Consider the following 18,106-nt stretch of genomic DNA (forward strand, 5'->3'; position numbering starts at 1 on the left):
TCATTCTGCGGGCGCGAAACGCGGGTATGCACAGGATGCATGTACTATTACGCTTTCTCCCAATAAAAACACGGCTGCCGCAGCCTGTAGCCGAATTCGAGTTTTCGCACGTGGCAGCGCAGCTCATCTGCGTCCTCTCGGTTGGTGTGTCTAAGCTTCCGGATCGATGAATGACTTTCATGCACGGATATCGACAGGCGCAACTGCTATCGTGGCACCTCACTGCAGGAACTGCCCCAACATGAGCGAGATCGGGACGACCGGCAGTAACGTCGCTGGTTGAGAAAAACGTTTCCCGCACATCCGCCTGCGATGTTTCGAGGTCGAGCCTGCCGTAAGAAGATCTCTCCTCGCTGCCAATAATGGTCGGAAGCTTTCGTGACGACAGCAAGGAGGGCCCAGGCCGGCGGGAAGAGCCGACCTTGCCGTGGTCGATGGGGAACAGGCCGCTGATCGCCTGCAGGCGTTCAAAAGTCGAGGCCGGTTTTCCTTGTCCGCAATCCCACGGCGACAACGGCTGCCGGAGCCGCCGCCAGGCTGACGCGATTGCGCGTGCACGCTTGGCGCACGACGCCTCCGGGCCGCCGCTGGCACGGCACACGGCGGCACGCGGCGGCCCACTGCGTTCGTGGCGGACACGCGCCGCCGCCACCGCCGCACGCCAACCGCGCGCGTCGCCGCCGCCGCCGTCGTCGCACGGTGCGCGGTGGCCGCAAGCCAGCCCTACACATATGGCGCGGCTCGTCCACGCCGCCTGCCAAGACGCGGCTCGATCACATACACATGCACAGAAAGGAACGCCAGCGGAAGCAGTTATACGTGTGGTAATAATAATTTGTAAATTAAAGTACAATATGCTTCCCGGGTGGGCCCCGAGCCCGCGACTTTCGGAATACATGTTGAAGCATAAGCAACGACGTTTCCTTACCAAAACGGCCTGGGAGGCTGGCCAGTCCCATGCCGATGCGCAAGTAACCTCGTTGTTGTTTCAACGTGTTCCCCAGCCTCGTAAAAATTGTTACCAACATTGAATTTAATGTTTGTTTAAAAACATGTCGACAAGAGCTAGCGAGATTGAGTAGACTGTCTGCTGACTGTCTCTAGACCTCCTAGCAACAACCTGCCAACTTTTAGATGCGACTGTATCTCATTCACTCGCCTTGTCCCTCCATACGGCGTTGTCCGCACGTCCCCCTACACTATAAAAAAAAATAATAGTTAGCGGCGCCCGGTTTCGATCCCACGACCCTGTGGGCGGAACGCGAGGTACATGGTGCTCTTCCCACTGCGCCACAAAACCGAGACAGAATCAAATGCTACGAACGAGCCTTATATCCTTGACTCATTCAAACTACGTCAAGATGCTACTGATACAACGCATGATGGGGCAATGATTAACACTTGCAATAAAAGAAAAGAAGCTCCCACTTACAGCAACATTGATGGAGTAAAGGTCGTTGCGACAGCGAAGCCCCAAGCATACCACTTAGAGAGATTGACCAAGATTGGCCAATAAAACATAATAATAATCATAAAACATAGTAATCATACGCGTTCCCGACACGTTTCACGCGATTTCAGAATCAATCCAACGGAAACACCAAGTGAACCCCACGATGCGTCGCATCTACACAGGGTTCCCCTCGCGGGGAGGGGGGCGCAATTTTTGTCAACCATTGGCTACCGTGTTTGAATTGAAACATTAATGTAAACTTTCTACAAAAAGTTTTTTGTAGACTTTTTTCTGGAAGCTTAGCGCAAACTTTCCACTCAGTCGCTGTTGCTAACAAAAGCATTTTTTACAGACCACTCAAAACGTGATGCATTCTATCAACATTTATTTATTTATTTATTTATTTATTTATTTATTTATTTATTTATTTATTTGGAGTCTACTCTAAATAACTAAAAAATAAAAAATAAATAAATAAATTTTTTTTCGACCACACAGCACACCTGGGGTCTGGCCCCCCTGCCATAGGGCGGCTGCCCGCCTTGGCGACGGGTGATCGCATGCGCAGAGATGCAGGCACAGCTGCGTGAACTCCCTCAAAAGCTCTACAAAATTTAAAATTTTGTGTTTGATGCGCCACAGCTGCGGTATTCAAAACAACCATCGGTCGTCCTCAGTAGTAGTAGTAGTACCACTTTATTTTACATTAGATTCAGGGTAGGAAAGGGGGGGGGGGGGGAGGAGGCCCTCAGTGCAATGCACCTGAGTGACCTGTGGTTGCAATCAAGGAAAAGGTAGGTCAATGACAAGGTTCGTGGTACGGTTTGACTTTAGAAGTGTGATCTGCTCTTGCGGCATCACGCAGTGCAAGTGAAACATTTCGCATTTCGGGATGTCAGAGCGCTTATCGAATCTCCCTGTCAAGTCGAATGTTATGTTTGATATGCTATTCGTCAACCTTGGATCACTGGGCGGCGCGAGTGGTCATTTTGGTGCATTACGGCGAAGAGCACCAAAACGTTTAACCCATAACGCCGTAACGCAGCCATAACGCTGCAGTCGCTTCACTGCTATTGCAGCGTTTTATGAACGTAGTTGGCCGGTTCCCTCTTTGACGTTACGCATTTTCTCACGTGAGACAGCACCGCCTCCTTTTAGAAAACAACCCACGTTCCCAGGCGCGCACACGCGCACGCGTGCACGCACGCACGTGAACGTTTAGAAGTGAGGTGGAACGTTGTTTTCAAACTGCGATTTAAGGCACTTCTAACGTAAACAGCTTTACGAAACTTTACCTGTCTATTGATTTGCTACAGATAGCGAAATTAGTGGGATTTTGCAGCGGAGCTGCCAATGCACCGGAATGTTTCGTGTCAGATCGTCGTCGTGGATATCGAACTAGACCCAATTATACCAATAAAAATTGATGCGCTATCCGCCCTCAATGCGTTGGACCACCGTGAGGGGGTCACGGAATTTCGAACACCGGACCCCTGCGTTGCAAGAGGAAGAATGACTGCTGCGGAAGAGCGTGAATAATTTTTGAAGAGAACGTCTTTAGTGCCCTGTCCTGCGATAAACCGTCACCGTTGCTGCTGTTGTTGACATCCCTTCGCCGCAACCGCACGTTCCCCGTTAAATCCCTGGGCTGAATTTAGCTGCAAGAACACGACGCCCATAAAGTGACGCCCAGAAAACCGAAGTCAAAAGAAAAAAAAAACACAGCATTAAGATATATATCGGCACAAATCACTTGGTATTTCCTTTGGTGCGCCTCGCCTAAAAAAAAGACTACCACAAACAACATTGTAGCGAGCGCAGAGACCTGCAAAATCAGGTTTCTTTCGGTTCGTGCGGGCGATGCTAATGCTTCGTTATTACAGCCTTGGAGCTGCCAGACGATTCGTGGGAAAAAAAGGTAAAAACAGGGCCGCTTACGCGCTTCTAACGAAGTCAGCGTTAGGAAACGAACAGGTTGAGCAGCCTCCTTGTGAGGGCTCTGACAGAAGCTGTTCCATGATGAGTCACCACTCGCATTCTTACCTGGCCGACTCGCCAAGCCGAGCGCGAGTGGATACATCACGCCGCCCTCAATGGCAGTGATTAGCGGGGTTTTAGTGCTCGGCTAAGCACAACTCCACCGAATTCTCAGAAGAGCTCAAAGGGGAAGATGGCTAATGGGCAGGAAATTGACAGCTATCCGAACACATCAGTAACGCGAACAAACCATCGCCGTTGGCCGAACAGCTGATCAATTGAGCGCGGTTGCGGCCAATCCCCAACAAGACAGAGGTGCCGCGTTGCCCGGTGCCCCTAAGGCGCAGCCGATCTCTCCGAGAACAATAATCTGCCGTAATAACTACTGTTTGCCGATTCGCAACGTTCAATCATGGATGCCCCGATGGCTGGCTTTGCCCACATCGTAAGTTTGTAATCAAACACACGTAGAAACTTCTAACGCGACAGCCTCCAGCTATTATTTTGCCCACTTTTTTTTGTACAGTGCTATTATTTTTGTCACGACTTGCTGTCCAAGAAAACTCACCACTGGCACTTATGCTGGGTCCGAAGATTCAACCCTTCAGTTCCGTACGGAAGGTCCCATCCTTGAAGTGCTTCACAACATACATAGCGCGTTTTATCGGGTTTCCGCAGCGAAAAAAAAACCTATACGTTACTATTTAAGTCTGAAATTAGAACGCTTTAAATGTGACAGCATGCTGAATGGAAAGTCTGCGCCTCTCACAGCGTAGGACGAAGTTGCATGCCAAGTATTTAGGAGCGCATACAAAGATGGCGATGCTTTCATTTTTATCATTCTTTCTCTTCCTCTAATGAAGACGAAGCATTGGATTAATGTGCCATCGAATTAATTAAAGCATTAAAGAAGAAAGGGAGCATCGGATTAATTAAAGTTTCACATGGGTTACAAGGTATGACTTAGGGGGAGACCGAGAATTAATTTTGATCACATAGAGATCTTCAACGTCGTACACATTTCGTACATTTCTCCTAATTTAGAAGAATAACTTCTAATTGAACCCAGGAAATATAGTGCTGGGCCGGTTGTCTCGTTCTAGACATATCAAAGCAGAAACAAAAGCAGAACACTTTCGTGCTTACCTTGTAGAACACAGCAGCGTTAAGGAAGACAGATAAATTCTTTCCTAAGCCAGTTTGCTAGTTTCGGTGCATGTTTAAAGTCAATGAGCACTCCTAGAACAGCTCATACGCCAAGAGTTTCTCCGGCTGTTGAACACCAGATCTGACTCTGTTAAAATTATTTCTGAGCTTTCTTCAGTTTTCGAAATAATCGTTTGATATAAGATCAGGCACAATAAAAATAGGCTTTTAACTCGGTTTAGCCTATCTTATTCGTAGTGTATATAAGACCGCATACATGATATCTTGGATTAACTTAGGTCAGTAGGCGTGTGTTTTTTTGTGTGTGACAAAACCTCGTCGAATTGACTGGGTTTTTTTTTTTTGTAAAATATGTTTTTTAAGGGTGCAACTTCCCTGGCGGAGTTCTATAACATCCTGGCGCCTCTGAACAATGATACAGAATATCGGCGCACGCTGAACTCTACACTGGAATCGACACAGTCACATCGTATTCCCCAACGGGCGTTGAACTCTCTCTCCTCCGATTCATATGCAATCACTACGCAAGAAACAAGACCGTCGACCTCGGAAACAGCCAAAGAGCAGAGAGTCCATTGTGCCTTGGGCAGCGCTTAAGTATACACCTGTGCTTTCCCTGCGTATTTCTTTACCAAGTTCAGTGCACGGTTCCATGTAGCAATATTACCGGGAAGTCGTTGCTGCCGGCCAGCTGCCGACGAAAGCTGTATGAAGCAGGGTAGGCGGACTCCACGATGACGTGCGCTCATATTACGGGTGACGTGGAAGAGGACCTTTCCCGGAACTAAACATTTGCTTACGAGAGTCTGTCGCTCGCTTTATGAAACATCGAGGGCAAGAGAGACAGACAGACGGGGATATAAAGATACAGATATATATATATATATATATATATATATATATATATATATATATATATATATATATATATATATATATATATATATATGTATATATATATATATATATATATATATATATATATATATATATATATATATATATATATATATATATATATATATATATATATATATATATATATATATATATATATATATATATAGAGAGAGAGAGAGAGAGAGAGAGAGAGAGAGAAAGACAGAAAGCTGGGGCTATATCCCGCGTTGTTATATCGTGAAGATAAACAAGAGCTTACTGTCTGGATGCGGGACATTGGTAAACGAACTGTATACGAGTGATGAAGGGCCGTGGGAGAAGGAGGATTATGGGCAAACTGTAATCGAGCATTCTTATAGTGACTCCACTTATGGAGAATGCTCGCTTATTATGAGCAAACCGGCAATGACCGTCGCAGTATGCAATGAAACTCCGCTTATAAAGAACAAATGCCGTATGAGCATCAGGTTCGCAATAAGCCTGGTTCGACTGTATTTTATGCTTTTTGAAGCATTTTGGGCATTTCGCAGTCTGTGGACGCAGGCTACCGCACCATCTTGTGTAAAACATGTCAGCACATTGACTCGAGAAATATAACAAATTGCAGCGAAACTTGTTGTAGCTGTCCCCTCAAAGACAAAATTCGCATTAGGTAAGCTTAATTATTCGCCTCTGCGCTTGCATTATCCAGTGCTGGCAGATCGCACATGGTCATTTTATATTTTAGGCATCCACGCAGGAGAACAGTTTCACGTTAAACCGATGAGAGGTAGCAGTTGAAAGTAATGCGCTGTTAGCTGCAAGCTTTGGTAATATCAGCTTCCAGCGCAATAAATCGCAGCTTCACCAGCTTCAGGACACTACCGCTGTCGCATCCCCCTCTCCTGCACGGATACCTTTGTGCTGGCGCCACAGGACCTCGCGCCGCCTGCTTATGGCAACAACCAAGCCACGAGAGCGATGGCGCTGGGGCTGAGCCACTGCCGATCAGGCCTGGCCACGCGCTGCCACCCGAGCGGGACAATAAACAGCGAATCCCACTTTAGGAGCATGGCACGGAAGCGTGCAGATGCGTCGGGTCTCTCTCTCTTCCGTCGTCGCGGCGCGTTCACTCCGCCGACACTCAAGTTCACCTTATCCCGCCACTCTGGCGATTAACGTCTGCAGCCGGCACCCAGGACAGTCAGACGCCCCGTCCTGCGGGTTAGAGAGAGTCCGGGTGCTCAGAGAGCCGCCTGCCGAAGCAGGGGGAGACCACGTAACGGTAGAGCCCACCCGACGCAACGGTCCGCGCCGAAGGGAAAGAAAACCGTGTTAACCGCGTTTGCGGGGGAGTCAGGCAACGATCCAGGGCCGGGCGGACGTCGCTCCAGCAAGTAGGAAGTTTTGCAGTGCATCAGCAGTCGCTGTCGAAAACCTTCAAAGTTATTCTAAAGCATTTTTATTACTTCACTCCTAGCTCTCGTGATAACGCCAGGCTACCTTGCTAGAAACGAATAACATCGCAATATTAACGAGTAAGTAAAATCAAGATGCAATATAAAATCAAACCGCGACGAAATATTAAAAAATCATGCACCAGCTGGCATTGTCATTTCGCATCAAGTCACCCTTGTTGCCGCCAATTTTGTGTATTCCTCGTCCATCAGATACCGTTGCATCGACTTCGTGGGTGAGCTTCGCCGCGTTACGCGTGAGTGCACAGTGCAGCGCGCTTGCGCCCTTCGACCGCGTTGGACGCTAAACCCGGCGACGTGACAGCTGCTCTCGCTTGAGGATAACGTGCTAATTGTACCTTGAATGCTTACCACGTGCTATCTTTCACGCTAGGGGGATGATTCACCTTTAAACGACCCCTGCGGCTTGCGTCATTATTCGAGATTTATGTGCTGGTATCAAACGGAAATAATAAATGCGAATTGTGCATCGACTGTCCTCGGTGGAGACGATGAAGGCGTGCGAGTGAGCGCGCGATTGAAAGCGCTTGCGTAGAATACGCTCGCTCTTAAGATTAGCTTTTTTTCTTCTTTTTTTCATTTAAAACACCAGAGGGTGCGTCGAAGAGTCTCCAGCATCCCGGAGTGAAGGTACAGCGTGAAAGCACGGAACCGTGCGAGCGGCTGAGCGCAGAAACCGCACTTCGTTCTGATGAACGAATTCGCGTTCATTCTGATGCATCCGACCCACGGGAACGTTTAGGCACCTTCTATACAGAACGATTTCAGGACAAGGCGACAGTTGAAATGGCTATACAGCAGTTTCCCATTTAGCATTCTTTCAGAGGTAATAATGCCAAAGTCTGGCTGATCTCTTATATAAGAAAAAAAACTGATCTATGAAGAACATCAGGCGACATGAAGAAAAGTCTCAATGACTGGGTACGAGGCGAGTATTTCAGCTGTAGGCTGCACAGGTATTACCAATGTTGCTTTGTATACCACGGACTGTAACACTCCAATGGGTGACCCGGTTATTCTACGTAGCTGTCTGAAAACATGGCCTTGGCAATCATTGACTTTTAGTAGTTGTCAAGCTGTAAAAAAGGACGTCAGCTACAGTGTGAGTCGTCTGCACAACGTAGCCTTGGCTCTAACACTTGGATGGGCGTTGAGGCTAGTACGCAGCTATTTGAAAACACAGCCTTGGAACCTTTGCACTTTTCAATTCGTCCTCTGATTGTAAAAATGCAAACAGTGCACAGATGGCCCGAAGGAGGGGAGCAGGACGAGGTCTTTTATTCCATGTATGAGCTGCTCAGACTCCGCAAAGACTGCATTCGCCGCTTCAGCCAGACTGAAATGTTAAAGCAGTAGAAAAAATCAATTATTGACGCTATTTTACTCTGCTTTTAACAATGGCAAATGTTTGCTTTTATTCAATTTTGAACAAAATACGTTCCTGTGAAATGAAATTGACTGGCGAAGTTAAGCAACAAAAATGGTGAATACCAAATGTGGCAGGAGCGGATAGTCAGCTACTTGCTGGCAGCCGTCATTGCAGCAACGTAAACGAATGGTTTACAAAACTCCCCCTTGAACAATTTTCGCTGCGAAAAATTGCCTCCAGTTTTACTGAAGACCACGGTTGATATATTGCTTGGACGTCTATATCAACTATAGACTCCTGGGGATTTCCTAAAGCGAATGAAGACGCTGCCAAGAACTCAAGTCACGCCATAGGCAATTGTCCGTGGAAATATACTAGCCATTTGTTAGGCCATCGCGAGATGTTTGCATAACAAGAGTTGCTTTTTCCCATTCGGTCTTTTTTGCCATTTCAAACTTTTATCTCGCAATGACAGGATTTGCTTTGTGTGCTTTTAAAAAAAGCTAGGGAAAAAGGATGTTCTTTTTCCAGAGATATGTCATCTGTAGAATCGATATTGGGGCAGATTTGATGTGCGTGTAATTGAAATAAACGATAAATCTGCAGCCCTGCACCAAAGAAACGCCTTAGTGAAACTCGTTGGGTCCAACCCCATCAGCCCGTAAAAATTGAGTTTTAGAGTAAATCTCTGAGCACAAAAAAAAACTTTTTTCACTATTTGTGCAGCATTTGGGGTAAAATTTTTGTGTCTTGTTTTACTTTTCCACGAATATTAAGAAAATCCAAACTTGGTGGTGTCGTCTTCTGAGCACTGCACAAAGAATGCGACGGCTGCGTGCCTGTCTGCACTACCCGCTCCCAACATATGTACTGTGCTGCCGGATATCTTACAAAGCCGGCGGATGAGCTTCGTGGTCTCCAACTGCAGTGTACGAAGGAGTACTGTTAAATTGTTCATCTGACTGCTAAACCAGGATTGTTTTCCGATCCCCAAAGACCATAATCCCTGTTACAATATACGGAAACGCTGTGTCTTTTCGGAATAGGCGTGTTCGGTACAGCTACTCAGACCAGAATCCCCCCACTTCGTGCAGGCCAGGGTCATTTTTGTGCAGGCAAGGGCAGGGGAAGAAGAGTTTTCGTTTCCAGTTTGGCTAGTCCGAAACAGCCCCAAATGGTGATACAACAGGTACGAAAAGTCAGAATAAAAAAAGAAGAATCGTTTTTTTTTATATATTTTGTTCGATGTAGCAAAACGCCGGAAGAGAAACATGCACCAAGTATTCTTGGTGATGCTAAAATAGGTTAGTCTCAGCTCGGCGCCTTCGACTGAAATTTAGTGATGGCACTTGTAGGGTGAAGCTACTGTGCAGAATAAGGGTGTAGTCACCTTGATAGGGGCTCCCGTTCAGAAACTTATAAATAACACAAATGAGCTCCGACAGCCTGTCCACAGAGTCGGTCTAAGACTGAGGAAACTGTAAACACTCAGGAGTATGGGAAGTTGGGCTGGTTGATGACCATACATGGCGGCGAAACAGCGCAGGTTTGAACATACACAGAAGAAAGAGGAAGCACGCAGGAAAACGCTCGCCCTGTGTGTCTCCTCTTTCTTCCGTATACGTTTAAAGCGGTGCTGTTTCGCCACCACGGCTAAACACGGCAGGATTCTGGCAATGAGAAGCCGCAGAAAATAAACCCGAAGAACGCAAGGTAAAAAAGGAACGGGACGTTGAAACACACGGCAATTTCGCTCCATCGGAGGCGTGGGAGCACAACACCTCTCGTCAGCGAACGGCTTAGCTGCTAGCCCATCTGCTCTTTTGTTTTGTTTTGTTTTCATTGAGCTGCTGTCCCATCCGCCTGCCGCCGTCCTCGACCGATTACCCGGAAACGTTCGCGGCACGAGCCAGTCCAGCTTTCCTCATAAACGGTGCATATTGTTCGCGAGGGGCTCCTGCTACCTGATCGCACGTGCGTGAACGCTTTTTCCTCGTCCACGGCTGTGACACATATACCGCGCTCTCCCCCCCCCCACGCGCCGATGTTTATTCCTCAAAGCCGAAAACGAAGACGTTGCCATCGCATGGCGACATGAGGCAATGAAACTAATAGCGTTCTCCGAAAGCGTCCCGTTGTAGCCGCCGCTCGTACGCGTGTGAGCCGTCGTTGGGCTCGCCTTTAACGAGCTATAAAATTGCGCGCAAGCGAGGGCACGGCGTGAGAGAGGCGATCGAAGTACAGCGAGCGTATCGGCCGACGCTGAAGTATAGCTCCTCTCCTTTCACCTTCTACTTTTGCCCCCCCCAGCCAAGAAACGTTTTTCGAAGCGGCACGTGTGTAAATTTGAATTGGCCGATTGCCAGTGCCAATGGGCAACGAACGACGTTGAAGGAAGCGCAACACCGCTCCTTGCACGCGAACGGCAGGCGGCTAATTACCATCAAGCTTAGAAGGAAAAATAACCCTTGTCATTCCGCTCGGCTCGGTAGTCTACGCGCGAAATAAGGGGAAAAAGAAAAAAAAAGAGTTCAATGCCACAGATGCCCCGTGAAGAATTTTTCCTCTTTTTATTCGACCACTTGATCCGGCACCTAGCCTCGGTATGCGTGGGGCAGCTCTTTTGCAAGGCCACGATTCGCGGAGAATGAAGGGCATCTAGGGACTGACCGATGGCTGGGTCATGCAACTTGCAACATCCCAGCTGCACGCCCAACCAACTGCCCTTACTTACGCCTCACTAAGCTTTGGCACGTACGCGGCTCGCAGCCCGGACAGAAGCACGACCAAAGCTCATGTGACGAGCAGTGTTTCGTCAATGGTGTACAATGTCTTGTTTTAATGCATAAGCATTCTTTGCCGAGTACCCCAACGCGAGTATTTTAATGCCTTGTAGCTGCACAGACATGCGTAACTGGGGAGTTTGAGACATTTAATCGTTACAGAAGTGCAAATGTAGATCATTCTAAAAAAATGCATATGGCCTAACAAAATGAGAAGCCGTCCAACATGGGTACTGATATCCAAATCTGGCAACCGTTGTCGTCACAAAAAACTAAAAAAACAAAAGAAATAAAGAATGAAAAATTAAAAATTAACTATCGAAATCACGAAGGTGTATCACGCAAATAACTAAAATATTATAAAACGATAAAAAAAAACGAAAAATACCTTACAAAATCTCAAAGGTCGCCTCGTCGCCTGCGTTGCGTCGGCGCGTTTAACACTACAATCAATCAACAAAATCTCAAAGGTCTATCTACTCCAGTGCCTTCTCGAGGTTAAGCTCAAGAAAAGTAAACAAAAAAAAAACAAATAAAATGGCGCTGTCGGCGTTTCCAACAAGGAAACTCTTGGTGAAACTAAGAAGAGGCGGGAGAATGCTTACGCATTAGTGGAAAATTCTCGAAATTTCTGTAGCTTTCTTTCACTTCGCTTTACTTGAGACCTTGCGTGTTATTGCTAAATATCCTATCAGAATGGCTTAAAGGTTGTTTAACTATCCAGAGTCTCAGAAAACACATTCCTTGGTTGCCACACGCATGGCGTCATAACAGTTCAAGAAGAATACATAAAAAAAAATAATCAGCCCTTCCACTCTGTGGCGAACTACGAGCAGCGAAGCTCGAGCGACGATATGCGTTGACCGGGACGCAGTCCAAGGAGTGTACCAAACAAAACACGTGTGTTTGCAATGTGCGATTGAGTGCATTTCTAGTTAATTAACTCAATCTAACCTGGGAGGACTAGAGTTTTATTTTTGCGGGCAGACGTGGGGCTGTCAGTTTCCCGCCCATTGAAGTCCATGTATTGACAACAGACGGGTATTTCACAATATTTACAACTTTTGAAAAGCAGATGAAACGCCGCGTAGTGTTAGAGTCGTGTTAGCGGCTAATTGTCATATAAATTGTTGCGAAAAAGCTTCGATAAAACAGTAGTTACGGCCGTCTTTTGTAACAATACTCCTCCGTGGAACACCATGTATTAACAGCAGGCGGGAATTGTGTAACGTTTACAACTTCACTGGGACCTAACTAAGGCAACCCGCCGTGGCGGCTCGGTGGATAAGGCGTTGTTCTTCTGAGCCCAGGCACGCGGGTTCGATCCCGGCCGCGGGGGCTGCTTTTCTGGTGGAGGCGAAAACGGCCGAAAACAGTGAAAATAATCCATAGCCCAGGTGTAGCTTCGACCCGTTAAACCCCACAATCTGTTTGTGACAAGTAAGTGAAACTCGGCGGGATAATAGAGCCGTCTTAGCGCCCAGTTGTATATATTTTTTCCAAGATACCGACATTATATTGAGAGCTACGAATCACTCGCGGGAAAGCAGATACGATTTTTTTTCGTGTCAACGCGTCTTGACACGGACATAGACTACCGCCGGAGGGTAGCTTCGCTGTAATACTGTCCCTTTAGGCCATAAAACTGGCAGCCCAAAAACTTGGCACATATAACTTCTACGCTGAACTTGTTAAACTGCGCGTTCATTTCAGGCCATTTTTAGCAATTGGGAGCTCATTGTTTTGCAATCAATAATTTAAAGGAGTGCTTAGGTGTCCTGGTAATTATTTTAATATTTCAGAATTTCTGTCTTCAGACAAAGATACGAACTGTTTCCCCACGCCTTCCATGTATGCCGCTATAGACTGCTGGATTCTATTTGTATGTCCATTCAACGTGCCCCCCAATGCACGGTTGTGAAAAGTTGCATGAATACTAGGGACCTCACTTCTGGCGGCCTTAATACACGTCAGACGTGGCACGGGAGTGTTCCCCGCCAGTTGACTGTCGCTGGCAAGTCGTAGAAACTAGAGTCCCGGCAGCGGGTTGAAATACCTACACGCCACTCACCTCACCGCTCGGTGATGGGATTAGGGAGCAGTTAAAGTGTCCGCGCGTGATGAATGGCTGCCGTTTGTTGTGATTGTACTATCGACATTCACAGCTGACAGCTGTAAGCGTAGATCGAGGTTATGTATCTATTATGGGCAGTCACCAAACGCTTCCTTCTGCTTCTGCACTATTCCAGCTTGTTGCCGAACCTTGACCCAAGCTTTTTAGCTTACTGCGGGCATCGCAGCGCCGGGGCACATGCCTGTTGTGGACATTGGCGTTGAACAGTGCGTCGCCAGTGGCCAACTATTTTTTTTTTGTCTGTAACACAGCTAACTCACGTGCTCGCGCTGCCGGGGTTGAAGCGGACTGATAAATTCTACCTTTATCCGTTCAAGTTCGGGTTATAGTCACCCGCGACACTCTTTCGCTCTCAAAGCTGCAGATGCAATGAAGGGCCGTTACTTCGCGGTGATTGCAGATGACGGCAATCACCTGCCCATCGAGTGAGACTGATTGATTGAATATCAGGTTCAATGTGCCGACGGCTACACAGGCGATGAGGTGCGCCATAGCGGAGAGCTCCGGATTAATTTTGACCCCCTGGGGATCTTTAACGTGCGTCGAAATTTCGAACACACCGGCGTTTTCGCTTTTCGCTCCTTCCGATCGAATATGAAACAGACATTACTGCCGTGCACATGAGTCTCCAAATGCGCGGTGCATATATATGCTCCGAAATACATTTATTCTTTGCATCAACTGTATCAAATAGAAGAGTGCCAATGAATTTGTGCTACCTGCATAATAAAATGATTAACGGAAGTGACCCGAGAACGGGGGGAGGGTGGAGAGTGTGTAACAAGAGCAAGCGAGGTTACAACTGTCATTGCCATATAACATCATGGAGGACGGGGTGAGTGGTGCGCGACGAGGTTACACATCTACAAAACCAGGCTGATCGATATTATCTAATATATTAGATAATATCGACCAACCTGGTTTTGTATATGTGTGCGGTATCAATGCATCGTAAGCCGTTTTTTAGCCTTATAGGGGGGCCTATAGTTAAGAGGGCCTAGGTAGGTAGTGATAAAGCATGCGCCAGGACATGGAACCGTGCGTATCTGGTTCCCTGTCCAGCGCTTCCAGTCGTTTCCTCATGGGAACCGCGCACATCAGGTTCAAAGGGGAAGGTCGTGGCCATCGCGTGGGGTTTTGCGAGGTGTGCATATACGAGGAAGCCGTAATGCAGTCGGCCGTGTGCGACAGCACGAGCAAACATGAGAATAGCGTTTCGGGGTAAATCCCCGTATTTACTGCAGAGACAGATTACGAGATATAAGGTGGAGCTCCAAGCTGTCTGAAGCTGCCATATTCGTGTAGTTTCGCTATTGCAGCTACTAATTGCAAGGTTAAGTAATCTGACGGTGCCATTTTTTATGTAGGAATCATTAGGCGACGTTCAGGCGGAAAATGTGGCCCGAAGTGGGCGAATGTTTGCCGCCGACGCTAAGAATTTGGGCCTTGTTGGGGGATAAGTGCGGCTGGAACTTATGACACCGGACTGCAGTTCACCCCGCATAGATTCTTTGGGTTCTTAATCAGCAGCCTCATTCCACTCAACTATACATGTCATCAGTTTAGAATGCGAAACTGGCGGCAGAGTTCATTTCAAGAATGAGGACCACACAATTCATAGTCAAATAAAAGATGAGAAACCATGAAGACGCCAAACGCGGCTTTTCCGGGTGCGTGCTTTTCATTTGTGCTCCTGTGTACCTGGTGTAATACATTATTAACTGCTTAAACACGCGAACTCGAACCATTTTTCAGTGCCACCGCGCCTTGGCGCGTGCAGCTCGCTGCCTGTTTCAAACAAACGCTCGCCGTTTGTTCTGGCCGTGCAGTGCTGGACGCGAGCGGCAAGATGCCCGAGGGACTGTTCCACGGGTCGCTGACGGCGTTCGGAGACATGGGCGAATGCCTGGAGGTTCGCGCCATCAACCGACGCCTGAATGGCAAGCTGGAGGAGTACTTCCAGGGCCAGTACTGCGCCATGAACGTCCGCTTCAAGCTGCCCCCCAAGCCGGCCCGCTACAGCCCAAAGACCTTCCTCAAGAACCTCACCGACCAGGTGCCCCTCTACAAGGTACGCTGCCTCGCGCGCGTCCTTGGGGCCGAGCCGGCAAAGCTCCATTTGGTACTAGCGACACTATTGGCCCTTTACTGACTAGGCAATTATAGATCTAGTTCATAACTATTGAGGCTACTTCAAGTCTGGCGAAGCGGGCGCGTTACGCAGTGACGGTCGAGGTCGGCGACGCCGTCACGCCATGCTAGCCATGAAACCGGCCGCTCCGTACGACGCCGAATGGGCACGTGCGAAGAATTACACGAAAATGCATACGCGTGTGATGCAGCCGCCGCTGGCAGGGCCGAGTGCAGCCGAAAGACGCCGACGGCCTCGCAGGGTCGGCTTGCGGCACATGGGTGCGCGTCGACGCTACGCCGATCTGCAGAGTGGCCTCTGCCTTCGAACAAATGTTACATTTAGCCGCAATGGGAAAATAATTATCAAAAGCAGCTATACCAATGATGAGCATGGCTGCATCCTTAAATAAGCCCCCTGCAACACCCCCCCCCCCCCCTTTTAACCCCTTATTTTGCAGCGTTCCGGTAATTTTGTGTATTGGTGCTTGACACACCTTTTCTGAAATTGCGAAGATACCTGTCTTTCTTATTTATGTTTGTTCGCGTCAAACTCATCTCTACAATTGATTTAAGCAATGTTTACTAACGTATGCAACTTTATTCCCTAATTAATAGACAGTAACTCTGCCAGTTTCCCTAATGTGCCACAGAAGTAAACGTTTGCTCCGTTTCTATTAAATCCGGGGCCAATGCTGAACCTTTGTGCCTCATTTCAGGGAACTACCATCTTCTTACCACAAAACGTAGAGCTTGTTCGCTGGCTTTATACAAAGAAACTTGCAACAGAAAAGGCAGGAAGGAGTACACGGCCTATCGTGGCGAGAGTGCCGCATAATTTCTCCTGTAATTTATGAGTCGTGTACGAGGAAATCGCGCACCCACATACGAGGCCATACGCTAGCGATCGCTTTTTTTTCTTCTTTCTTTCATGGCCGCGTGAATTTACGTGCAACCTCGGTGTGTGTGTGCCCACAATTTAGCATCCATCTTCATTTCTCTTTCAAGGCCCTCCTTGGAGACGTATCGGTGGGCTACTTCTACTTCACGCCCATTCGGATGGCGCTCTGCGTGCCTTCGACGTGCACCCAGAATGACATCCAGACACTAGGAAAGGCCGGTAAGGGGGCCCACGCTCGAACGTTGGGCACTGCTCTTCACTGAGATTGAACCGCCTTCACGAACCACGCATTGTCGGACGAATTTCGGGTCGGGCTTCTGTGCTTCCTTACGCCCATAGACCATAAAAACTGCTGCGTTTACACTAAACTTGTAAACAATTCAGACACCACATCCCTGCCAAATATTCAAGGCTGCTGAGAAATTGGGTGGATGTAGTTAAGATACTGTGGTGGTATTGAAGACAACAAGTCCTGGCAAGTGAAGCCATTATGCAAAAAAAGAAAGGGTAGCGGAAGCCTCTGTATAAAAAAAAGGCTAGCCAGGTGTGGACGCCGTGAAGAATGGTTGAGTGATGTCACAAGAAAGAGACCGCACAAAGGCGCCTCGACCACGGCGGAATTTCTTGCAGGGCTAGTCGTAACTTTCATGTCCACCTTCAGAAACCAAAGCTATTCCTGCATGTTGAAAGCCTCTCCCAATAGCTTCAACCTGCCTTGACTCAACTGAATCCATTCTTTGCCCCGAATTTCCTGATCACATCACTTCACGCTGTTTTCGGTCGCCGAACAAGTCTGATATTGTATCGAACCATAGTTCTTTTTCCAAATTTAAGCTAGAATATCATCCAGGCGAGTACGTTCTTAAAATTCGCAATGCTCGCGTTTACGGGTTAGTATTCTTTCTGTGATTTTCATTTGCTCATCTGGCGTTTCTTCAAAGGGCTCGAAAAAAAAAACGAAGTTTCTGCTCTATCAGTGAGAACAGGAAGCATGCCTAATTGCGCACGTTTCCTTAGCGAACCGTGTATGAGCGACTCTTCGTTGCTGAGAGTTTTTCCAAAATGCAGCTATCTCATACCAACGCTTTGCCTGATTATTTTCTGGTAATTTCGACCTGCCCTGACTGTTTGTTCGGGGAGACCATATACCAATTAGACCGCTTCTGGCATTTCATTGTATAAACTAAAAGACTGTTTTACTGCTGGACTTTGTGACATTGGTTCAAGTTCTTTGTTGTATTGGCCGTTAAACGTGCCGCTAAACTTTTCCTGTGTGCAAATATTGGATTATAGTTTCCGTATCCTTTCGGAATCACTTGACACGGCGACTTCCTTTGCAAAACTTCAGTTGCTCACATATCCCCTACTACTATCCCCAAGCTAGTTGTGATTAAATTGGAATAGATTTTTTATATTCCCAAGTGCCCATTTTGCGAATAAATATTTTTCTAAAAAAAATTAAAAAATAACTGAAGAAGGGAATGTTTTGTATACTCAGGCACTCGCATATAACTCTCGCCGTTGTATGCAGGGTCACTATTTATGAGATAATATGTCGAAGGTAAAAACGCCAGAAAAAACATGGTAAAGTTTACTCAATAGCACTCATCAGGACGCATGACGCTTTGGCTATTCCTGTTCCAGTTTAGCAGCCACAATTTTGCGGGGCCGTTACGAAACAGTAGGTGCCACAGGCAGTGGGCATGTTTCGAAAAGGGGGGGGGGGGGGGGGGGGGGGGGGTTGGATGCCGCGATGTGTGGCCTTAGCTATTTAGCGCGAGCAACATGGGGCTACGTAAGCGTCGTCACGGCGTCTGAAATTCATTACGTCCACC

General features: G+C 47.5%; 1 protein-coding gene across 1 annotated transcript in view; it reads left to right on the top strand.

Moving 5' to 3' along the window:
* LOC144151235 (nose resistant to fluoxetine protein 6-like) overlaps positions 1-18,106 on the top strand; it is a 78,100-nt gene that overhangs the window by 26,043 nt on the left and 33,951 nt on the right. The window contains exons 2-3 of the mRNA XM_077682305.1: positions 15,070-15,311; positions 16,379-16,490. Coding sequence (XP_077538431.1) covers positions 15,070-15,311; positions 16,379-16,490 — 354 coding nt within the window. The remainder of the gene's footprint in view (positions 1-15,069; positions 15,312-16,378; positions 16,491-18,106) is intronic.

The sequence above is a fragment of the Haemaphysalis longicornis genome, unplaced genomic scaffold, assembly GCF_048455015.1.
Source record: "Haemaphysalis longicornis isolate Haplotype H1 unplaced genomic scaffold, Haemaphysalis longicornis Haplotype H1 scaffold_1, whole genome shotgun sequence".
Taxonomy (NCBI): Eukaryota; Metazoa; Arthropoda; class Arachnida; order Ixodida; family Ixodidae; genus Haemaphysalis; species Haemaphysalis longicornis.